This window comes from Muscardinus avellanarius (genome assembly GCF_963383645.1).
Source record: "Muscardinus avellanarius genome assembly, chromosome: 14".
Lineage (NCBI taxonomy): Eukaryota > Metazoa > Chordata > Mammalia > Rodentia > Gliridae > Muscardinus > Muscardinus avellanarius.
The window spans coordinates 51,113,956-51,140,134 of NC_137800.1; the positions used below are offsets into that span (position 1 = coordinate 51,113,956).

Below are 26,179 nucleotides of genomic sequence, written 5' to 3' on the forward strand. Positions count from 1 at the left end.
AAAGGAGGCTGAAGTCAAAATGACAAAATTGGAGATGGGCTGGCTGCAGAAAAGGAGGTGTCAAAATGACTTTCACAGTAGATAATTGGTAGTTGATGCAGAGAAATGGTAATATCAGGACCACGCTTTCTATATTCATTCTATTCTATTTAAATTCATGATGTCCAAAAATATTTAGTGCTAGCAGGTGCAAAGTATGGTGCTCGGAAATCTAATAGATAACAATATGCAAAAAGTGGATAAAAGGATATATAATTGGCCAGGTGTGGTGTTTTCCTATACTCCCAGTTCTTGCGAGTCTAAAACAGAATTGCAGTCTTGAGGACAACTTCAGTAACACAGTGAGACTCTCAGCAGCTGAGTGAGACCCTATTTAAAATAAAACATAAAGGCCGGGCGTGGGGGTGCATGCTTGTAATCCCTGCGCTTGGGAGTTGGAGACAGGAGGATTACGCAGGTTCAAAGCCAGCCTCGCTTGTTTCAAAAAAAAAAAAAAAAGGGTCTGGGAGTGTAGCCCAGGTAGAAGGGTTTCCAGGAACTCCAGTACCACCAAACAAACAAACAAACAAACAAACAAACAAACAAATAAAAAAACATAAAGAAGGTTGGGGATGGGGTAGAATAGAGGTAAAATGCTTCTGCATTCAATTTTCAGTGCCATACATACAAATCAGGATGCATAATCTCTAATATATAATATGCTTACATTCAAATATGTTTCTACCTCCAAACTATACCCTCAGCCTTTAAAAATTTTTTTCTTTTTACTTTTGCATTGTAGTCATCTTAATGGGGTACATCTTAGTGGGGTACAAGATGGTAGATGCATACATGCTCACATCACCCAGTTATCCCTTACCCAATTCCCTCCCGATTCCCTTACCCGTCCCTTCTTCTTATGTTTGGTTAAGTGATTGACTTTGATATGTTTGTGAATGTACATCATGTATATTAGGAATTTTCCCTCTTCCCCCTCTTATGCCCCTTAATTGGGTTGCCTTATTTGCTCATCTATAGTTTCTCTTTCTTTGTCTAGAGTTCCTCTTATGATCCATTTTTTCATAGCTTTTACATATTAGGAAGAGCATAAATTTTTTTTAACTTTTTGTGACTGATTAATCTCACTTAACATAGTGTTCTCCAGTTCCATCCATTCCTTTGTAAATTATGTAATTTTGTTCTTTATGGCTGAGTAAATTCCATTGTATACATATCCCATAATTTTGTAATCCACTTATCTGTTGATAGACATCTTGGCTGGTTCCTTAGTTTGGCAATTGTGAATTGTGCAGCTATGAACATAGATATCATGCATTAATTTGGTTTCCATTCTTTTGGATAGATAGAAGTGGTATTGCTGGATCCTATGGTAGGTTTGTTTCCATTCTTCTGAGGATCCTCCATACTGTTTTCTAAAGTGGTTGCACTAATTTGCAATTACACCAACATTGTATTAAAGTTCCCATTTCTCTACATCCTTGCCAACATTTGTTGTTTTTTGTGTTTTGAATGATTCACATACACATACCCACAGGAACAGTCTTATATTTTCAATCAACTACATTTTCATCTTCTTGTTTCTCCTCAAATTCAATTTGGATAGAATTAAAAGCACTGCCCTCAAAAACCAAATATGTTTCTCATTTCTATAGAATAAAAAAACCCATATGCATATATGTATACTCACAAACAGATGTTACATCTTTTATATACATTATATACATATATATATAATATTCAAAAAGATTTATGACACTGGCAAATTAGAAAGAAATTAGGCATTAATATTTAATCTGTGATTTCAATCATGAAAGTGTTAATCATGAGTGATCTTATCAAGGATAACAATGACAAAAACAATAGTAATCATTGATATGTAGTAAATTTTTAAATTCCACAAGCAGAAAAACATACATTTAATTTTAACATTGTTTAAACTTTACCTTTCTAGCATTTTTCTTTGGATTCTAAACTCACAATTTGATTATAAAACTGTCATAACAGCAGGCAGAATAGGATTAATAAGTAATTCTATTGAATACTTGTTAAATATAATGGAGGATACTATGTCAAGTTCTGCCAGGACATCTTGAGAGTCAGAAGCACTTTGACAAACTCATTTTGCAGGTTGATTCTAAAAACCTAAAAACACAGAACAAGTACTAATCCAAGATTTAGTAAGGCTCCTTTTATTTTCTTCTCCCAGAGAATAGTATTTATTCTATTTATTTCTGCATTTATTCCTTTTGATTGTTTGTTAATGTCTTCTACATATAGTGATAGTATAATTTTATGTCTAAGATCACATATAATTGTTGGAGAACATCGCAATAGTTATTGCAGATGATAGAATATGCTTAAAAATCACTAGAGGTGAATTTCCCATGAAGCTAATGAAACTCAAGTCTTCTCATTTGTAAGGCTTTCTGTAATGTTCTTGCTTCTAAATCTGTATGTTTTTTCTTGGCACTAGGGATTGAACAGAGTCATGTGCTTGCTGAGCACAAACTCCTCACTGAGCTATAATCCCAGCCTATGTTTGCACTTCTAATTTTGTAATATTTTCTTTTAAAAGGCCCTCAAATTTTATGAGCTTCAGAAAACTTACTAGTTCTACTTTTCCTAGTGTATGATAATAATTAATTTGTTTTATGTATTTCTCACAATCCTTCAGCTTCATGAGAACAGGGGTAGTACTTTTTGTTTCTCTGCTGTCTGGCAACTCATTCAGTGAGTGCTTTGGAATAAATGAGTCCTATATACTTAGTGGTCCTTTGGGAATTGAGTCTGGTGAGACTTTTTTCATTCATATTCATGCATCTTCATTAATGTCAACTTTATCACAGAGTTTTTAAAAATTAATCTTTGTTTAATTTATCTTGTTACTTTATTTTTCATAAAGTTAAAAGCAATCATTTGCAGAACTCAAACTTATATTCCCATTCTTGTCAATATGCATATATTTTTGCAAAAATGTAATTAATCTTCACGTTAGTTTTTCTTCATGTAATTTTTTCTGTTTTTCAGTTAATAAAAGAACATATTCAACTATCTTTGAAGATTCTAAGAGTGCTTCTAAAAGCAAAGCCCAGCCAAAGAAAAACTGTAATAGTACATGTCTGCACTTCTTTTAAGCTGTCACTTTACATCTGATCTGAATATTGCCTTTTTCATTTATCAGGATGCTTTGATATAATTTGCCCCTCTTTTTTTCAGTTGACTTATGTTGACAGGTTGATGTGTTAGCTGAGAGCTGATATGCCCTATATGATACATGCTCTGTAAAAACTGAACAATATACAACAAATTAATACAATCAACATTAAGATATATCATCATTTTTAAATTATACATTTGAGTTTCATAATTTATATTTTTAAAACAAACATATCCTTTCTCTATCTGGTCAGTTCTAAGGTTTTTAAAAATACCAGAGAAATTCATTAGCCACTTACTGACCACAAAGATGAATAATTTAAGAGCAATTTCAAACTCTGGGTAAATCTCATAAATGTTTCAAATGTTAAACAAACTTTTATATGGTTATCTTTTGGGTAGTTGTAAATGATGTAATAAAATAACCTCCTGAAAAATTAAAGCAAAATAAAAAATATTGTAGAATAAAGACATATTTAAACAATGTATTAGTAGAAACATTTTTCTGGACTTTGCCATGAATTTCCTGGAAATTCAACTGCAATTGACAATTAAATAGACTTTCGACTGGTCATGGTTCTAGGAAGCAGTCTTGTCATTCAACTGCCACTTTATCATCATTCTTTAAAGTTTCTTCATTACTCAACATTGCAATTTTTAGCTCCCTCCAACCTTGTCATATCAAACCAAAGAAAAAATAATTATGAAATATTAATTTATACCAACTTTCCACCTTTCATATTCATTTATTCCCCAATTGTAAAATTTCCATAGGAACACTGCTGCCATGTTCTATTGTTAATGTACTGGAACATCAGCCATCATTTCTGTGGTCATTTCTACCTAGTTTCAGAAGACTATAAACTATATGAATAGGTTCACTAAAATAGAAAATTATCACAAAATTGTAGGCTTTCCCATGATACTCACCTGATAATTACTATTAATTAGCAATACAACTTTTCCATGACTGAATTACAGTATTTCGCTAGGCATGAGTTTTACTACTGGCTCCCTAGTTAATTTGCAAAAACCTTAAATTTATTTTTAATTTCAAAATACATCTTAGTTTAATTCCTTCAATTCCAGACTAATTATCTGATAATAACTATCTGACTGATAACTTGGCTAGAATGCAGCATACGTGAACACCATCTCACTTTCTTGAGATGAAGTGTTCTTGACAGGACTTCTGTTCTCTGCATTTTACTGTCCCTTGCTTGCTGAGCACTGGCTTCTTCTGGAAATGCAGTTATTTCAGCAAACATTGAGGACACTGTACCTTCAAGTCTGTGAAATATTTGAGGGCTACTGACATCTACTTATAATCTTTTTCCTGGTTCTTTTGTTGCACAGTAAAATTTATATTTGGTGTTTCTTGGACAACCATCAGAAGATATCTGGATATCAATGAAAAAGCAATTAAAAGCCGGGCGTGGTGGCGCACGCTTGTAATCCCAGCATTCGGGAGGCTGAGACTGGAGGATTGCGGTTTGCGGACAGCCTTAGCTACTTAGTGAGGCTCTATGCAACTCAGTGAGACCTGGTTTCAAAATAAAGAATAAAAAAGAGGGCAGGGGTTATAGCTAGGAGGTCAAATGCTCCTGGGTCCCATCCTCAAACCCGCAAAAACAAACAAACAACCTGTTGCTATGATACCTCTTAACAACTAATTGACTCAAAAGAGCTTGGTTCTTATTCCAATGCAAATTTAACTAGAATAAGATCACTCTTATTTGAGAACAATTTAAAAATGAGGTTTTTTTTGCTTCCCTCCCATCCCACGTCCTTATCAGGGAGGCACCTCGCAATTCACTTTATTTATAGTGTGGCAATTAGAGAAGGCTGTAGGTAGGCAATGTGGACTACTGGCATTAGCGTTAACTCCAGAAAGGGCAAGCAGGAGCGAGTTACTTGGAAAGAGATCAGACATTGCATATGGATTACATGCTTACCACTTCCTGCCGACATGGCCAGAATATGCACAAATGTATGAGCAGTCTAAACTGGCCACAGCTCTGGTGGAGAGATCTGAGTGTTTTCTTTGCTTAAGCCTTTCTGGATCATGCCCTGGTGCAGAGGATTACTCTGGCCTTTGACTTTTATCCTTGGCAGCGCAGTACCGCTGCTTTTTTGGTTGCTCTTTAGAATTCTCCACCAGAGGGAGGGCAAGGGAAGAACAGGTTTCTTGTGCAGATCTGAGGCACATTTGAATTCCAGAAAACTAGCATTAAGGAATTAAGGTCTCTTGGGCTATTGTCTTCATTTTACCTCTCCCTACTCGCTCTCCCATTCAGCGGAACCAACTTACTGGCTGAAAACAGAGTAATTTTAGTTATTATGGATCGTGCTTTGAGCCGTGGCTCATCAGTTCCTTTGAAAATTAAGTAATAGAGCTCATGACTCCCCCCAGAAGAGGCCAGGTTTTGTTTGTTTGTTGTTGTTTTCTGTTTTTAAGAAAAGCTGGAGATGACATTCAAACATACGCTCCTTAAACCTGGGAAGCTAGATCCCTGCACTCAGGCGCGGCTCTACAAAGAGAGCAGGCGGAGGTGGTCGAGGAGCGCTGAGCCCCGCCTGTGTACCTGGCTTACCTTAAACTCCCAGTTTTGCTTTGTCCTGTGCAAGAGGGGGGTTCAAGAACCAGCTCCCCACATATCTGGGGAAACAGTAAGCGTTCTTCCCTCTCTCAAGAGTTCTAGAGCTACAGAGCCTGGTTTGGGGACAGGTGTCTACAGTTGCAAACTTTTTCTTCCATCCTCTCTCTCCACTTTAAAGGACTGGACCAGCCCCGCGGGCGCTGCCGAGCGCGGAGCGAAGCCCGGGGCGATCGCAGGCTCCGGCCCCGGCTGTTCCCGCGGCCGCGCGGCTTCCAGCGACCCCTGTCGGGGGCCCGGCGGCCGCCTGCGCCCCGCCGGGTCGGGGAAGGGGCTGCGCGAGAGCGCGGGGCAGGCTCCTCCCGGCCGCGCGGCCGCGCCTAGTGGGGGTGCGGGGGGCGGAGGGCGAGGCGAGGGGAGGGTGAGGGGGAGGCGCCAACCTCCAACCTGCGGGCGGGAGGTGGGTGGCTGCGGGGCAATTGAAAAGCGGGCGAGGAGTTCCCGCAAACTTGTCGGAACTCGGGGCTGGCCCAGGGCGGCGCTGGCCGGCGATGGGAGCGCGGGCCGGACGCTGAGCCTCTGCCTGCTGCGCGCGGAGGCGCGGACCGCGGCGGGACCCGCGAGCGAGCGGATCGCCGGCTCCAGGTGGCCCCGGCTGGACACGCGCGCACCCGCCCGCCCTCCCCGGCGGGGACAAACTTTCCCGAAAGCCGATCCCGGCGCTGGGGCCAAACTTGTCGCGCGTCGCCTTCGCCAGGAGCCGTTTGCGTTGAGCGCTCGCCTCGCCGGCGAGATGTCGGAGCGCAGAGAAGGCAGAGGCAAGGGGGCGGCCAAGAAGAAGGCCCGCGTCTCCGGCCAGAAGCCGGCTCCCGCGGAGAGCGCCCCAGGCGCAGGTGAGTGCGCGGGCGGCCCGCGCGGGCCTGGGGGCCTGGCCCGGGGCTCCGCTCCCCCAGCCCGCCCGCCTCCACCTGGGCGCCGCGCCCTCCCAGGCCGGGTGCGCTGCGCTCCCCGTCGGCCTTGCACCCGGAGGGGGACCGCGAGCCGGCGCCTCGGGATGCGAGCTGGCCCCGGCGCCCCAGGGCTTTGCATGGGCCCGGGCTGCCCTCTAGCGAGAAAAGCAGGAACCGGCCTCGGGGACCGAGCCTGGTCCCCTTGGCTGGCGCCGCGCTGCAAAGAGGGTGGTCTAGGTAGGGGCCTTGAGCAGTTGGTTGAGCGGAGTAGAGGGGAAGTGACTTTGAGTTACCTTGGGTGCTCAAGTTTCCCTGATTCAGTCCTCAGGTATGGAAACTCACAGCAGCTGAGAGGGATTCCTAAACGTCAGCGAAGCAGATAAAATCTAGCCCAGTGCCAGGAATCAGATGGACTCCAAAGAGTCGCACACTTTGGGCTTAGTAGTTCTGAGTTTCAGGACCTCCTTGATAACTGGTTGACTTACGTTCCCAAGAGGTACCAGAAAGCAAAGGTTTACCTACTCTTCTTTTTATCCTAGTTGTTTACCTGTTATATATAGGATGAAATGGCCTTTGAGGCTTTCTGGAAACGACCCTTAAAGTCGATCATCTTAACACAACTTGAATGGCAACGTTAACTAGATATTCCTAAGAACAACGGATGCTTTAGGTACTGAACAGAAAAAGCACCCAGAATAAATACTTGTTCATAAGTGATAAAGTGACCCCCTCGGTTCCCGCACCTCTGCAATTTTCAGTTGTTACTTGATCTGGATGCCTTAAATGACAGCGCATACCCCAGCATGCATTTTATGAAATACTTCTGAAGAATCCATTCAGTGGCACTTGGCAGTACAGTGGCCAAAGAAGATAAAGAGAAGTATTTGTTTCTTGCAGGAAAAAAAACAAAAACAAAAACAAACCAGGTTTGCTTAGATCTCTTATTGGAATCACTGATAGCATTTCAGGACCTGGGTTATTGGCAGAGACCTTAAGCAAGGTTTTGAGCAAAACAACCGAACAGAGGGTAATTGTTTAGCCCCTGACCATTCATGTGCATGCTTCTAAAATTAGATGCTGCTGATCAAATTCACTGAAATTACTGCTCATTAACCTCATGTGGGAGATGTTGAAATTGTCCTTTTTTAACCCTATTTTGGAGATAAAATATAGCATTTTATTCAGCAAAGTATAAATGACTTTCTTTACTGTCCTTTCTAAGGTCATGGCAACTAAAGATATCTTAGAACTAATCAAAATTTACCATTGTAGAGCCGGGCGTGGGGGCGCACGCTTGTAATCTCCCACTTGGGAGGCTGAGACAGGAGGATCACACAGGTTAGAAGTCAGCCTCAGGTACTTAGTGAGGCTCTCAGCAACTTAGTGAGACCCTGTTTCCAAATAAAATATATTAAAAAAATAGGTCTGGGAGTATAGCCCGGAGGTAGAAAGCCTCTGGGTTCCATCCCCAGTACCACCAAAAACCGAAACAAAACACAATTTACCATTGTAAAGAGCACTTTTGGGTTCCTTACCCCCTTTGTGTGGATTTTCTCTCTGTCCATCTGCTGCCATAAGAAGTTTCTGTTGACCCTTTTTGATGGTCTAATGGATGAAGGCAGGGACAGTGATCTGAAGTAGCATCCTTTTCACATGATAGATTTACACTTTTACCAAGGGTTCAGAGCAGCAGTAATATAACAGACATTGCCAACACACCAGTGGTTTAGTGGGGTGGGAGACTGATCTGGGACAGAGCAAGCAAGCACTTCTGAGACCTGTGGATCTTATCTCTTAAGTAGGCAGCTGTTCTTTGGCTGTCTGTTGTTCTTTCTCTATACACAGTTCTAGAGCTTCCTTGGTGACTCTTGTTCTGCTTTCTACTCCCAGAGCTTCAATTCCCTCTAAACCAGATAGGTTGATGTCTTTAAGTGTCATTCTCTTTATCTTCCTAGGAAAATTGAGATGAATTTATTTCTAGGATAGTTTTTTTTTTTGTAAATTTATCGAGAGATAAATTCACACCCTGTAATAATCTTTTGGAAAGGGGCTGTTTATCCTTTTCTAGGGCACCTTGCACATGTTAAACCAGATTAGAATATTCATTTTTCATTTGATTTAAAAAGAATGGTCAACTTGAAACTAGCTTTATATAGAAGCACATGGTGATAATACTCTGCCTTTAGAATCAGTGTTTCTCTCCTTTGTCAATTTCTTTATAATGGTAAGGGCCAATGTGTATTTTCTTATCCTAGGAGGATAAATGCCCAACAGCCTTACTTGTTTGTGGGAGAAACCCATCCTCTTTCTTGACCTTTCTTGTATTCTGTAAGTCTGAAACATTCTCAAATTAATGACCTCTAGATGCCCTAATTACAGTGTCCACACTTGCTCCAGCCCAAATGAGGACTTATGAACGCAACCATCTCTTGGATCACTTCTGTATTAGTGCCCTTCAATTCCAAGTTTCACCCCTTCTTTAAAGCAACCACTGAAGCTGTATGTTTTTGTCAATGCACACACATTATTCAAGCCTGTCTCTGGATGTTAGAGCATCACTTCATGACAGTCAGGGGAGATATAATGTTCAGGGAGCCCAGACCCTTAGCCCCACTGTGTACTATATTCTACGCATAGGCATAAACACATCTGTTGGAGGGAAGTTTTCAGGAGAAAAGAGTTTCTTTCACTTTTATATGACATGTGTGGCTGATATGTGATACATACATGGCTATGTTTCACAGCATCTGCATTTTTATTAAATTAACTGAATATTGGATTGCATACTACTGGGGCTGCAGATGTTCAACAGGATTATCTATTCCATAATAATGACTTTAATAGGTCCCAAGCTCTTGAGATCATCAATTCCTTTTCTTTGCTCACTATTAGCAACCTCAGCATAATCTTGGGCTTTGTATCACAGATTCCAGGTCCCGTAACATCCTTCATGGGAAACTGCCTGGATCCTGCCTCTTCATATTGACTCAGTCTGCTTCACAAATTTTTTCTTTAGATGCCAGAATTTTAAAAACATCTTTATTTTTATTTTTTGGTATTTGACTCTAAGCTCTTTTATGATCCTTTGTCTGCTAGTATGCTGTTCTTACTCTGAACAGGAATTTTTTTAATGACCAGGAAGAGATCCATTATCATGCCTAGCCCAAATCTAGAACTATTGTATGTCACTTCTCACCTGGCAGAAGAGGGCACTTGTAAGTGTAAGTACAGGTGGTGGAAAGGTTGAGAAACTTAGTATTCCAAATGGTCAGAGGCTGGCTGTGTGCTCCCTAAATGACATCACCCACCTGTTTCCTTAGCTAAGTGGCTCTGAGAGCTGACATGCTTGTAAACATTCTTGAATCTAAAGTGCCCTGTCAATAACACGGCAGACTGTTTACAGAATGGGAAGAATGCCCCAGTGATCTGTTTTAACCTGGTTACCTGTAACCCTTACCTTATGTAATTATTAAAACCGTCAAAGAGTAATTACATAATGAAATAGGTCATAGGAAGAACAAATTTCAGAAAGTATGAGGAAACTTGAATATTATTTTCATATATACAAGATTATAAAACAATGCTGATGTAAGAATGGGGAGGAAAATTATAATATGTAAAATCAGAAAATTTGGGGCCAACGTGAGAACAGCAAACAGATTTTCTATACAGTATATAGAGGCACTATACCAGATACTTTTTCGTAATTAATAAGAGAACTGCTATTTATTTTCACTATGTTCCAGACAATATAACAATGCTTTACCACTTGACCTTTAGAAAATGCAAAAGAACCTCAATATTATGGAGTAAGGGGCAAAAAGGCCTAATTCTTAGCTCTAACCAGATTGCCTGGGTTTAAATCCTACTGCTTAACGATACAGTCATGTGAAAGTTTCTTTATCTGTGCTTATATTTCCTTTTTGTGTAAAATGGGAATAATAATTTTAGCGTGGCCATTATCGTACTTTGTGAAGTGTAAACAAGATAAACCCATGGAAAACAAGCTGAACATTACCCAACATAAGTGCTCAGTGCACTCTTTACAAAATTACTTAGAAAATGAATTGTCAATGTCTTTGCAAGGATATTTTTTATAATTTTAAAATTTTACCTTATATGGTAAAAAATTCAAAGCTGACCTTAAATTACAATGGGTATAAATATTAATGTACCACTTGCAAAGATAGAGGAAAGTGAATAAGTATGTCAGATTCTATAACTGCGTGTATGTATTATGGAAACAGTGCTGAACTCAATCTAAATATTGAAAGTAGAGTGAGGTAGAACTTAATTTTATCCCTGGCAGAAAAATGTTAAGGTTTCAACCTAATGAAAAGATTTTGAAAATAACTCCTTTTCTGGCAACATTCTAAGAGTTGATGTTTAAACCTCTCCTTTTAGAATGTGTGATCTTCTCTTTGGGGACTCATATAGATTGCATGAGTTGAAAAACAGTGTGTGTCAACACATCCTTTTTTTATCATTTTATCAGAAGTAACAGTATATTGACAGCAAAGTTCATAGAACAGAGTGCAGGTGTTTCTAAATGTGAATAAAACAATGACTATAATCAATGCATACTCCTCTCTATTTTCTTTTCTCTCCTCCTCACTGGTTTTAGGGTTCTAGAAGTGTGAGGAATCCATACCAAATCAGTGTTGTTAGCTTTCACAAAGTAACAAATTAAATTGGACTTTGATAAGTATAGACAGTTTAGTGTGTTCTGCTATAACAGAAGCAAACAAACCAAGTGTCAGTATTTTGGTTGAGTCATTTTATTTGCTCAAAGAAGCAAATAAGTGTACTTTAAGTAGTTTAACCCTGGAGCACTTTTCTTGACAAATAGAAAAAAACCAAAAATCTAACTTAAATTGTAATTCATGTTTTAGCTATCAAATATAATACTCATGCTCTGATATTCTTAAAATGGATTTATTTCAACCAGAAGAAAAGTGGTTTTATTATGTATGCTGTCAAGGTACATAATTAATAATAACATTCCCCCCCCCAAATAATGTTTTGGATCCATCCTAATTCTTTTCATGTCTTCATGAGTATGTGTTCTTGCAATACTTTTAATAGATATTTTAAAGGTGAGCTTCCAGAGTACCAATAGGTGTCAGTGTTTGTTGCTGCCAAAGAAATGAGATGTTAGGAAAAATAAACAGCTTACTTTATCCTTAGTTTAATAAGCATGAAGCTGACTACTTTTAAAAGGTTACCAATGAGTAATATACTATATAACTTTGCATAATTACATTTTGTTAATGAAAATATGACATGTTCACATCCATCTCTTCTAAATATTAAAATATATTCCTCTGCAGTAAATTCCCACAAGAGTTCAGAAGGTGGGCAAAAAAACAAAACAAAACAAAACAAAACATGTTAACCAGCACTTTAAAAAAAATAATAACATTATTTTAGAATATTGTTGCACATTGGACTTCTTAGTGTCAGACAAGTCCAATAAATTTGATATGTATATTTCTTAGGTCACCTTGATTATGATTTGCAAAGTGTATATTTTTCAGTCCATTTCAAGTGAAATCTGTGCAGTTCTTGGGGCTCTGGATAGGTCAGAGATGATCGGGAATCTCTTCATTCTTCCTCTTAACAGCATCACCTTTCTGTGGCCTCCAGAGGGTGCTGCAAGAGCATCACACTGTTATTCCCCAAAGATTGACTTTTCTCTTTTCCTTTTTCAAGTTCCTGCAATATTCTGGGCAGTATACTGGAAGGAAAGGGTCTTGAATCCATCAGAGTTAGCTGCTTTGAATGTAAGTTTTTCACAGCTAAGGCAAATATCCTGAATTTTTAAAAAATTCTTAATCAGAATATTGTGATACACACACACACACACACACACACACACACACACACACACATGCACTCTACTGGGTATTGGTCACAGGGGCATTTTACCTCCGAACTATGCCCCAAATCCTTTTTATTTTTATTTTATTTTAAATTTGAAACAGCATCTCGTTAGGTTGCTAATAGTATTGCGAAGTTGCTGAGGCTGGCTTGAACTTATGATCTTCATATCTCAGCCTCCAAAGTCCTAGTATTACAGGCATTTGCCACTATGCCTGGCTGTGAAAAATCATTCCAATGGTGGTGGTGTAGTTGTCAACTCAACTACAGATTAAGTTTCACCAGCATTTTTTCCCCTGAGAACCAAGAATGTAAAAGGACCTTCCAGGCACCTTCCATCCACAGAAAAACATAGTCATATTTAGAGGTTTCACTCAGGCATTGGAAAATTATATTTGAAAGCATCAGAATTGAACAACAGGCTTGTTCAATTACCAACAGGTTTGTTTTTATTTCTGCATGTCACTGTTTTCACAGCTGCTGGATACAGTAGTTAAGAGGCATACTTTTTGCAGTTTTCAGAATGGGTTTGAGCAACTAATTCTTTTGGCTAATATTGTAATACTGTTACCTATCCTGTTATTGTGGTTTACCTGCTCCTGACTTATTCCACCCTGCCCTAGTCATCTTCATTGTGAGTCACTCCCATTTTATTACTTCACTTTTTAAAGTGCAATATTGTTCACATTTTTGCTCCAACAAAGCTACCATTGAGGGGAATAACTTTTATTTTATCATAGTGTTCCAGACATTTCTTTCACAGGTTTAGATGACAGGCAGCTGCCTCCTTTTTGGCAGGTGTTGAGTTTTAGTTTCAATGATTTGAGAGTCAGGAAACATCTTAGAGTGAGCCATATTAGCTTGTCAGTTTTATGGGTCAAACATGGCTGGATATTATCAGTACTACAGAGTTGAATCTAATATTTGGATTTTCTTTAGTAACTTGATTTTATGATTTATATATTATTTTAAATAATGCAGTAATGAAAACTTCGAAAAATATGATAAGATTTAGTAATTGGGTTAAAGTAATATACAAGAGAAATTTGGACTAGGAATAATAGTTTCTTTAATCAATAGATTAGCTCCTATGACATTCATATAAAATAGATTTAGTATAAAGTTAGAGGACCAGGGTAACTAAAATTTTTTGTTGTAGAAAAAGTATAAATTTCTATTACAAAATATAACTTTAATTTTATTTGACCTATTAGAACACTGTTATAATGCTGTATCTTAACCACCATATTTCTATAGATAAATTTTAGAATTATGAGTAGAAACTATTGATGATTGGTGAGTAATGTTGGCTTTATTCTATAGAGTGATTAAAAAAAAAACAAAAAAGCCCTTTATTCACTTCTAAAGTACTACATAAACTCAGTTTTTCTGGTAGATGTAGTTAGTGGATTTTTTATTATTAAGTGAAAATACACCTTATTATTGGTCTTTAAACTTAGAATTTAGTAGTCTTTAAAGTTAGAATTTAGATATAGCCATTTTAAAAAAACATGCATGTTTCTGATTCTAATTCATCACAGTGTTGCATATAATCTTATACTTTTAGAAATTTACATGGCATTTTTAAAGGATGTCACAGTATCCATAGATATTTTTAAGTTAATCTAAAGCCAGTCTTTACAAGGAAATGTCTAAATTCCAAGAAACATTCATTTTCTTCAGAACAGGCACATTTGATAAATATAGTAAGATGATTTTGAATACTGAATGTCTTATATTGGAGAACCCAAAAATTGAAAGCTGAAATTCTCACACATTTTGATTTTTTTCAAAATATATATTCAAACTTGATACAAGGGCAGATTTGGATATTATCTTTTTAGATTTTTTTCTTAAAAAGTCTTTACATTTGCCGGGCGTGGTGGTGCACACTTGTAATCCCCGTGCATGGGAGGCGGAGACAGGAGGATCGCGCACCTTCGAAGCCAGCCTCGCTGGCTTAAGAGATCCTGTTTCCAAATAAAAATATAAAAATATAGGTCTGGGAGTGTAACCCCGAGGTAGAAGGGTTTCCAGGAACCCCAGTGCCACCAAAAAATAAATAAATAAGTCTTTACATTTTATAGCTTACTGTTTTGTATATCCTTTATTTTCTTAGCTGTTTTGTATATCCTTTATTTAGGATTTTTCACCTGACTATAGTAACAGAAAATCATACTTAATATGTAAGCTGATAACAAAGGCATCCAAAAATTAAAAAAATTAAAATGCAAGTAACATATTTGGAGGAATATTAATATTTATAATGAGAGCTTTTATAGAGGTAAATTTTTTGTTGCTGATTAATGTTTTATATATACATATATATGTTGTAAATCAAATATCTTTTCTATTAAGTTTGTCAAGACTTGGAAAATGTTCTGGTTGTCTCTGAGTGCATTTCTTCTTTCCCTTGTCATATTCCTTAAACTTTCTGTTAGATTGGAGGACAGTGAGGGATGCAGAGGAAGATTGGTAACTAGCTCTAATAGTAGTCGACATAATAAAGGCTGCAGATGGGAGAAGTCATTTGGGATCTAGCACTTTATAATTTATTGGCTACAATGTGAGATTTGTATCAGGTCTTATATGCCTTACTATGTAATTTTTGTGTGAACCTTTCCTTTGCCCCTTTTTCTCCCCCACCTGCAACTATAAAATTTTCTTTCTAGTTATGAATTTATGCCACTTTAAGAGCTAAGAGTATTTAAATGAAAGGATTCTTTTGTGTTTGTTTTTTATATTCATATGGTATATAAGTATATAATATGAAGGTTTTTTTTTTATGTAGGTTACTTTTTTTTGTAACCTCTACTAGAGTTGGGTTTAGCTTAAAACATGCACCTGTGGAGTCACTAAGCCATATGAAATCCAAACATGACATTTTAAGTCATCCTTAAATGGATTGCATCAGTGATTCTGTTATAAACTGAAATGGTATTTATGCTAAATAGCATATTTTTTCTCTCTCCAAACCCACTAGAGGGAAGGAAGTACAAAGTATGGATGATATTTAGACTCCACATCTATATATTTGGTAGAGGAAGGAATGAAACAAATTCAGCTTATGAAAGACATTGCTAGGCTCCAGCCCCAGCGGATGGCCCATCTGATACCATTGATCCACACATCTCTAAACTAGTATATCCTGTCTCTTGTAACACTATAGAACAATGCAGTGCTTTATCTTCTCCCCAGACCACCTAGTCTTTGCACTTTAACAATGAAGCTCTCGCTGGGCGTGGTGGCACACGTTTGTAATCCCAGCATTTGGTAGGCTGAGACCGGAGGATCGTGGTTCGTGGACAGCCTCAACTACTTAGTGAGGCCCTCCACAACTTATTGAGACCCTGTTTCAAAATAAAGAGAATAAAAAAAAAAAAGGCAGAGGGTGTGGCTTGGAGGTTGAATGCCCCCCCCCATTCCATCCCCAGACCCACAAAAGAGAAAAAAAAAAAAAAAAAAGAAAGAAACCCTCCTCTGAATGTGGACACTAATATAGGAAGGAAAATTAAAAATTCAACTCTTGTTCTTTCCTAAATAGCAGTCCAAATGAGAATTCTTTTTTTTTTTTTTTTTGTAGTACTAGGGATGGAATCCAGGGGCATTCTATACCCCCAACACTAGTTTTTATTCTTTATTTTGAAACAGGGTCTCACTAAGTTGCAGAAGGCCCCACTAAGTAGCTGAGGCTAGCCTCAAACCTGCAATCTTCCTGTCTCATCCTCCCAAGTACTGGGATTACAAGCACATACCACCATGCCCGGCTCAAATGAGAACTTTTATATTTGAATATAGTGCAGTTAAGAGCACATCATCATGGGAATTTGACTACGAGTGGCACCGAGTTGACTTTGAACAGTATGGAGTAGACTGAGATGCTGAGTGCTGGTCTGGCCTAATGACCTTACCTCTAGGACAAGTAGTCCAAGTCATAAAAGAAGAGACAAGTCTAAAAGAGACAAGATAAAGAGACAAGGCAATGGCGCTGTCCTCTGGTTGTGGTGGTCTGAGCCCTAGATGTCTAGCCCTAGAGTATAAGCCCTTCTCCAAACCATAACCATCAACATGAAACTCTGAGCTTCTGTTTTCATGTTTATATATTGTAGACAATAATTTACACTATATGGCAGTTCTGAGGGTTAGTGATTAGCATGACATATCACTTTCATATAAACTAGGTGTGTTGATGCATGCTTATAATTCAAGAGGATCATAGGTTCAAGACCAGTCTCAGTAAGACTATTTCAAAATAAAAAGGGCAGGGGGTTAGAGGTAGAATGCCCCTAGGCTCAAACCCTAGTACCAAACGTAATTTTAAAAATATCAGTTTTAAAAGTAAAACCTAAGCATTTTTTGAGTGTTTGTTAATCTGATATTGATGTAGCCACCCAAGTAAGAACATGTGTCCCCACATTCAAGACCTCAGAGTGGAACTTTATAAATATAAATATTGCACATCTTTTCACAGGGTCTTATACATGGAGGTTATTTGTAAATAATTATTATGCTGATAATGTCTGTGCAATACATATCCATCATCGATCCATAGCTTTGGAACATTGGTGAAATTGGACATCAAATATGTAATCCATTCATAAAAAGGACACTTACATGGACATTCTTTTTCTGAGATTTAGCATGAACTTTGGCCTGTAGGTAAACTCTGTTTTAGAGAGTAGAGGAAGAGTAATGATGGCTGCTGTTTTAACTGATTGGTACAGTCATTCATTACATGCACTTTTATTTTAAATCCATGCACATGCACACACATACATACTCTCAATCTTTTAAAACATTTGCCAATTATTTCTTCAGATGTTATTCTCCCACTCCTAACCTCTCATATCTCATTGGGGTAACTTTCCTTTTCACACAGTGGCTGGTAGAATATTTTACATATGGATATTTGTAGAATGAGAACCAATTTTCTATATATACTATTGACTGTTTCTAGCCAAAAGATGATTGTAGTATGTCAGTTGATTGGGGCCTATTCTCTTATGAGATATAGTAAGCTAATGGTCTGAAAATAGTTTTTTCTTTGTTAGTAAATAGGTATTATTTTTTGTGTGTATGTAGCAAATCTGCTTTATATCTTTTGAAATCTACTTTTTGCCAATAGAGTGAAAAAGAAGTGCAGTATTGGTATGAAGCACAGCATTTCATTATTTAAAATTATAGTATTCCTTTTACATTCTCCACTTTAAATTGTTATTAAATAAATAAAATGGGGAAGGAATGCCCTTGAAGCCCATGAGATGATAGATTTTTATAATAGTTATAATTGCAGTAATACTGAAAATTATTGTCATCCATTTCTGGGAAAAATATTGAGGGCCAGTGTATTGTCCCCAGAAGGATTAGATCAAATGCAGAAAATAGATTGTGATTATAATTTGTTTTAGTGAGGTCACCTTGCTGTATACTTGGAATCTTCCCTGGGGTACTGTTCATGCATTATCCATTTTGAGAAAGAGTTATACTTACAGGAATTATGGAAATGAGCTGGTGGGTTTGTCAAGAGAAAACCAGTTATTTGAATATTGAGTTGAATGGAAAATGAAATACATGATTTTCCATATATTAAATTCAATAGAAATGGGAGACATATGTCTTGAGGGTTTTTTAAAAACATGTTGACTATATTGTATTTTCCCATTTTTCTGAACTTGTCAGGAAGAAAAAGCATCTATAGAGATATTATTTATTATATTTTGATATGTAGAAAAATACTAATTTTCACTGCTGTGCTTATTATTTACAGACCATCAAATAGTTGATAGGAGTAATGTGGCTCAGTGAAAGAGCACTTGCCTATCATGCACAAGGCCCTCGGCTTGATTCCCGGTACTGCAAAAAATAAAATAAATAAGAAGAAGAAGAATGAGAAAAGAGACTAATTTATTCATCCCCAATTTGTCTTACACTAACTCTCAAACTCAGATAAATAACCCAAAGATTCCCAGTGTTTTACTAATAGTATTACTATCTCATTACTATGTCAACTTATTATAAAATATATATTTATGCATAAAATATATATTTATACACAAATATATATATATGCATATATATTATTCTATTCAGACCTTTTAAGAATCAGGCTTTTAGCTGGACATGGTGACACATGCCTATAATTCTGTTAATAGGAGGCTGAAACAGGAGGATCACAGGTTTGAGACTAATGCATGGTAGCGTAGCGAGACCCTGCTTCAAAATAAAAAGTAAAATAGAGGCTGGCATGGTGGCACATGCTTGTAATCCCATTACTTGAGAGGTGGAGACAGGTGGATCATAAATTCACAGCCAGTCTGAGCTACTTAGTGAGGCCCTCAAAAATTTAGGAGACCCTGTTTCAAAGTAAGATTAAAAAAAAAAAAAGAAAATAGGGCAGGAGTTGTAGCTTGAAGGTAGAATGCCCCTGGGTTCCATCCCCAGTACTGGGAAAAAAACAGTCTCAGTTCTAGGACCCCGGCCTCCAGATATTAAGGTAGGGATTTCTGTTATCATCATGGTAGCTGAATTCATTGAATTCAGCTTCACTCTTCTACTGGTTTGGTTGTATTTGTTTCAAGGTAGCAGAGATGTATTTCTGTGGCATTGAAGAATAGTCAGGGGACATACTTGATAGGATTTATTTCTAGGAGATTGCAGCAAATTTAAATTTTTGTTTCTTCTTACTATAGTGTCTTATATCTTAGTAGGTTCAATAGAGTGTGACTGACAAGATGACCAGTAAAATCATAATGCCATAATATGAAAATGAAAGAGAAGGGTAACAAGTGTGTGTGTGTGTGTGTGTGTGTGTGTGTGTGTGTGTGTGATTTTATATATGGCATAGGTATAAGCTGTATCAGTGCTCTGAAATTTTGTTAACACTAAGTCCTTAAAAGCAAGAGACCTTAAGAACCAGAAAGGTCTTTGTGGGCTCTCTGGATACAGATAAGGAATGTACATAGACGAAAGGGTTGTGAGCACCTGTGCCTTAACAGCCACTCTGAGATGCTGAGTGGCTCCTATACTGGGAGCCATTGGCTGGTCACTGATTGCAGGGACATTTTATCACAACCAGTCTGACTTTCTGACTTATCTTTGACCCAGAAACTCAAGGAAATTAAGCAATGGCTAGGAAGGGAATTGAAGAGTCCATTGGAGGACCCACAACTTCTCATTCCGAATCAATCATGGATTGGAAAGCTCTTCTGGGTCATAACCAGGAAAGATTCTTGGGATAGGACTAGAGAGATGGAGGGCAAAAGCCTGGATTCATGTATGCAAGTGTGTGTGTGTGTGTGTGTGTGTGTGTGTGTGTGTATTTCTGTGTGTGTTTGATTTCTTGGATATAGTGGTGTGTGTGCGTGCGTGTGTGTGTGAGTGTGCTATCCTGAATATAGCATGGAGTGTTTGTGTTTAATGTGTATATGTCTCTACATGTATAATACTGGATATAGCGGTGTGTGTGCATGAGTATGCTCTTGGACATGATGTGGGGTGTATGAATATGTGTTTAGTTGTGTGTGTTCAATCCTTGATACAGTGATATGTGTGCCTCTGTGTGATCTTGGATACAGTGTGTGTGTATGTGTGTGTGCTAGATATAGTAGTGTGTGTGTGTACATGAGTACGATCCTGGATACAGTGGTGTGTGTATGTGTGTGTGTACGTACCTGTAAGTGTGTTAGCAGAGAGGTGAGTATAGTAGCTCCAAGTGCTCGCCTGGAGAGGACCCAGTTCTGGGCAGCAGTAAAGACAGAGAAAACTAAATTTATGTGAATTTTCATAATCATTTAAATACCAGGGCTTTACTTTTTGTCTAGCAATTAACAAGATTGGTTTAGATGAGTAAAAATTTGAGATGTGGAAGAAAACTGAATCAAAGTCTGATTTTATGAGGTTAGTAGACTCTGATTTCATGTAATGTGATCCTGGTGTGTTTCTACCTGGAGTCTTTAGTGCTAAAATCCTTTTCAGAAATCCTGAAATAATAGTCTTTTCAGAAAGCTTTTTATTTGAAAAATAACAGTCATGTAAGAAGATAATAAATCAGTGTTATGTAGGAGACCAATTTTATGTAGAATAACTTTTGACGGGTGAAAGAGTATTTCGACTAGTTTATCTTAACAAACATCTAGATTTGTTAAGGTTTGTGAATTATTTAGGGAAAATATAGAAAATGATACTAAATGTGTTTATATACCACAAAGAAGTCTTTTTAATGAAGGTCTCAAAAGAAATTGGACACTGACTGGCCATCAATTATGATGTCAGATACCCTGATCTTAATTGTTCTTTATAAGCAAGTGATACAGTAAGAGAGATTTCACCTCGACTGAGCACCTCACCGGTGGCATGAAGCAGTAAAACATGCCTAGTACACAGAGCTCTTAATCTGAGCTCTGAGCCAGCAGTTCACTCCATAATCCCTAGACTGTGGGCACTGAGACAGGAGAAGCAAAGGTTTGAGGCCAGCATGTGCTTAGATACTGTTTCAAAATAAAAAAATAAAAAAGGCTAGGGGTGTAGCTCAATGGTGCAGCACCCCCAGGTTCTGTGCCAAACACACACACACACACACACACACACACACACACACACACATACACACACACACATACACAATTTTTATTTGTTTGTTTTGAAAATTATATAATGATATTTTTCTTCAGTGGTGTGTGTTCTTTAGATTTAGTTTTTGTTCTTCACCCTTAACTTTCTATATGATAGAAATTGCTTTTATATTGGGCTATAGGCTCCATATATTTTCCAGAGATGCTCTCCTTCATTAAAGTCATCAAGTAGTTTTTTTTTTAAAGTTCCTATTGATTATCTTAACAGAAGTATCATAATATTAAGTTGATTTATGATACAGTGTTTTTCTCTGTAGTAACTCTGAGTTGTCATCAAGATATTCATTGGAAAGAAAACTCTTAAACTTTCCATTACTAAATTCTAGAAGGTAACTTTTCTCCTTTTGATAGAGCAAGAATTTTATTAGATAAGCAGCAGACTGCTCTTTAAGTGAAGTGGATTAAGTTGCAGTGAAGGTAGCAGTGCATGTGCTTGGAAATTTCTTCTGATGGCCTTTAAATATCAGAATCACTGACTCCTCTCCCCACACATAAAATACTTTCCCCCCAGGTGCAGAGGTACATATCTGCAATCCTGGCTGCTCAGGAGGCTGATGTAGGAGTCACAAGTTTGAGGCTAGCCTGGGCAATTTAGCAAGACCCTGTCTCAAAAAAAAAAAAAAAAAAAAGGAAGGTCTGGGGGGAGTTGTTATAGTTTAGTGGTAGAATACTCCTGGGTTCAATCCCCAGTACCCCCCCCCCCATGCTATCATTATCTCAATTGTAATTAAGGATTTATTTGTAGAATATAAAGTACAAATCAGAGATCTAAGGAGAAATATATGAAAGAAAAACCTGCATTGCTCCATAGCTGAATCTGAAAGAAAAAAAAATATATGAGCAAGAATCATGTACTTAATCAGTGGCCCAGAGATATATTGAAGTATATCATCTTGAAACCCATTTATTACCAGGAAAGAATCAATTTCACTTCTTTTTTTTCTCTGTGGCCGAGCTCCAGGAAGGTATTTTAATTGATTGGTGGGAAGATTTTAACACAGACAAAACTTATAAGCCAAGCACCATTATTTCTAGTATAGTGTCTTCACCACATTATTGGGTAATAAAGCTAAAAGCTGCGGAATGTTTCAGAAATCTTTTCAGAAATTTATATCCTCTTTATTGCCATTACCTTGAGAAGGAGTTCAGAGAAAGGACTTAGTCAGCATGCAATTATGGTATTAGGTAAAATATACAGTTTGGTCTAAAACCAAGATGCGGCTGGTGTCTGCATCAGTGGAATGCTGCGTGGCTGGAGGCTCCCTCACTGCCAGGCTCTCAGCCCCTCCTTTGAAGGTGACCTGCCTTTCTTTTCTGACTGCTTTTGAGGACACGCTGGCCTACTCCTTTCCACTGTGGTTCCTTTCTCTTTCTCCTACCCTGGATCATTGGGATTCTTGAATATGCACATTTGCTTCATTCTGAAAAAATTTCACCCAGATATCTTCAGATTTTCTACATTCCACTCTCTTTCCCCTTGTGAAACTTTAAAATAAACTTCTGTTTATCTCTTTTTCAAATTTCTCATCATTTTCCCTTACCCAGCTGCTACATTTCTTCTGATCTGCCTTCCACTTTACAAGCAATCTCTTTAGATGTGTTCTGGCAGTTGTGAAGCTCCTTCATAGTGTCATTGCTCTTCCCCTCTCCCATTCCTAGCAGTTTTATTTGATCCTTTTTCAAATCTTCTGTATTGCACATTGTATTTTTATGTTCTCTCCCTGAAGATATTTTCAAGTGTGTTATCTACTTCTTTCAGCAGAGTAAACAAGACTCTATCCCAATTTGTATGTGATGATTTCAGTATGTGTTGGTTCTTACTCCTCACCTTGTTTTCTTCTGTGTTTGGTTGTGTCTGACTCTGGGATGGTCATTTCTCTGTAAAAATTAATGTATGGCATACTTCCAGGTATAAGGTAAAAGAATATTTCTCTTAAGAAGTTCTATATGTGTTGCCACTGGGCCTCTTGGACACTCCTAAATCCATGGCTTGATGTTTTATGGCCTAGACATACAACATACTAGGGCTTGCAGGAGCCAGTCTGCGCCTTCAACTTTACCCTTCAGTTCTGTTGAGGGTCAACGTCTCTTGTGTTCTCTGAGTTTAATGGCTAGGTTTAACTTTATGTAGAAGTAGATTTTGGGGGATTCTTTATAGGTGTAGCTTTTTGGAGCCCCAGCTTAACAGGATCTGCTCGAATTACTTCACAGCTAGGGCAGGTCTTAGTACTTATATTCTGTCTCTTTCCTCAGGATGGGTAAATGGCCTTAAGCAAAAAGTGGTTGCATTTTTCTAAGTTTTGAGATTTTTCTCAGAATTGGTCCTGAAATTTCTCTATTCTGTCAAAGAGACTGAGGCAGGAGAATCACAAGTTCAAGGCCAGTCTGAGCAATTTTGAAACCCTTTCTCAGAATAAAATATAAAATGGGCTGGGGTATTGCTCAGTGGTAGAGTTTCCCTGGCTTCATTCCCCTGAGCCAGGGTGTGTGTGTGTGTGGGGGGGGGGGGTCGGGGAAACCTCTGCCCTTGTCCAATCCTTAGGCTTCAAAACAAAAATGGTGAAACGTTAGATGCTTTGCTCAGGGTCTCACAATTGAGGTGGGGTGCAGGTTCCCACTCTGGGTGTTACAGGGTCTCTGAATAGGTAGGCTTGAAACTCTACTTTCTGCCTAGCCTATCCTGGGATTTAAACACTTTGGATGCTCCTTGGTTCATCTTTAAGTGAACTGTTGTGATATTTGCTGCAGAGCTGGTAAACTGGTATTTCCCAGCAATGACTGCATTAGGTCATCACCACTGATAGGCCCTTAGCATATCTGGAGGTTTATGCACTGTGCAGGCCAACCGTCAGCAGACATAAGCATGGGCATCTTTGCCTGGGAGTGTCCACTGTCAAAATTATCACGCCACTTGAACTGGAAGCTGTGCTCTTGCTGCTGCTGGTATTCTAGACAGAGATGTAGATGTGATGATTATGAAGGGAGGGAAAACAGCTGCAGGACCCAGCGCAGGGACTGGACTCTCATAGTCATATTTGGCAGGTCATAGATGAGATTTAGCCCAATGGGATTTGGACTCCTCTCTGGACTAGCAAAGTAGTGTTAAAATCAACTCCAGGTGTTTCCGTTAGTCTAAGTGCCTTAATGTTATTAGAGCAAAGAATGCTTTGTTTAGGATATAAATGAGAGGGAATCAGTCACTAACTACTCAGAATCACTTATTTGTAATGGAGACTATTCTCCCTTGACAATTGCCCTTGCATGTTTTAAAATAGATATGTATCTCCAAGTACTTGTTTCAGTGGTAAAGTTTTCTCTTTTCTCCAAGTGAACTATTATCACTTTGGTCTTCAAGAGAATGCTAACACACTGCGCTTTTGAATTTTATGCCATACACGGTAGATATTGATATATCCACAAGTTCGCAAGTTAAATTATAGAAGAAGAAAATCTGAATCATTATGCTTATTGTTAAGAAACTCAAGTATTACCAAGTGATGGATGATAGACATATGCTTTAAAATATGATATATATTAGGGTACCATGATAGATTTTTTTTTTTTTTTGGTGGTACTGGGGTTCCTGGAAACCCTTCTACCTCCAGGCTACACTCCCAGACCTATTGTATATTTTTATTTGGAAACAGAGTCTCTTAAGCCAGCGAGGCTGGCTTCAAACCAGCAGGATCCTCCTGTCTCCGCCTCCCAAGCGCAGGGATTACAAGCGTGCGCCACCACGTCCCGCCGGGCACCTGGATAGATTTTCTAAGAGATACTTCTGCTAGTTAGAATGATAGTTTGAAACAGTTGCTGAGGCTGGCCTCAAACCTGTGATCCTCCTTTCTCAACCTCCTGACTACTGGGATTACAGGCATGTGCCACCACACCTGGACTTATATTCTTTTCCTTTTTATTGATTAGTGCCTGGCAAAGTTGGTTGAAGGTCAATATAAGTCTGAACTTGTTTTTGTAGGAGGAAGCTATTCTTCTTGTTTTTGTTGTTACTGGGGATTAAATTGAAGAGCATTCTACCTTCAGTATATCACTGGCCCCTTTTAATTTATTTTGAAACAGGGTCTCTCCAGTTTGCTGAGACTGGCCTCGAATCAGTGAGCCTCTGTCTCAGCTTCCCAAGTACTAGGATTACAGGGGTGGACTACCATGCCTTGCCAGGAGGAAGCCAATTTAAAATAGTTTAGAAACATTCTTTCTCTATTTATGAGAATAGAAATATATGTAATTGTTAAATTGGGGCCTGTAAATACCCCTGTCTGTGCCACCTTTGTCATTCTCATCCCGTTCCTCCAATTTCTCCTTACCCTTGCCCAAACTCCAAATCCATTGTCGTCTCTGCAGAAGGCCTGCTTGGGGCAGCTTGTGGTGTGGTACAGCATTTTTCTTCTCCTTGGCACCCCCCAAATGCCTCTGTGCTCCACCCTCAGTACTGCTGCCTGAGCTCTTGTTTGCCTTTTTTCGTCTCATTTCCTTCAAACTTTTCCTCCACCCCATCCCTATGTCTAGTTCATTTTTCTTTTCTGTTGAGAGTTTCTTTCTAAAATTTGAAATGGACCATGATTTCCTTTGTTCTAATAGCATTTTTAGCTCCCTTTACCTTTAAGCCTTAGATTGCCACTGAAAGGGTCCTCATATTTTTTTTTAATTTATTTATTTTTATTGGTGCACTGTATTCATACATCATAGTAGGATACATACTTTTGTAGACATACATGCACACTTTTCCCAGTCAGCCCCCACCCAATCCCCACCCCATTCTCTCCCTATCCCTCCCTCCCATGCTTGGCTTAGTAGTTGACATCTAGTATTACGGCAATTTATCTAAAATTAAAAATGATAATCTCACATAACAGTTTCATTTGTCTGATACCAAGCTTTTGATGACTTAAAGATAACATTTCAATATTTCTTTTTGCTTTCTTTCTTACCAGAGAATATTTTTTTTTCTATT

The 26,179-nt window shown here is 38.3% G+C and overlaps 1 protein-coding gene across 2 annotated transcripts in view; it reads left to right on the plus strand.

Moving 5' to 3' along the window:
- Window positions 1-6,546: 6,546 nt before the first annotated feature.
- The window catches only part of NRG1 (neuregulin 1), a gene marked incomplete at both ends in the record, with an annotated part of 232,437 nt that continues 212,804 nt past the window's right edge, over window positions 6,547-26,179 (plus strand). For both annotated transcript variants that reach the window (XM_080710924.1, XM_080710923.1), the window contains one exon: window positions 6,547-6,646. In XM_080710924.1, the coding sequence (XP_080567050.1) occupies window positions 6,547-6,646 (100 nt within the window). The remainder of the gene's footprint in view (window positions 6,647-26,179) is intronic.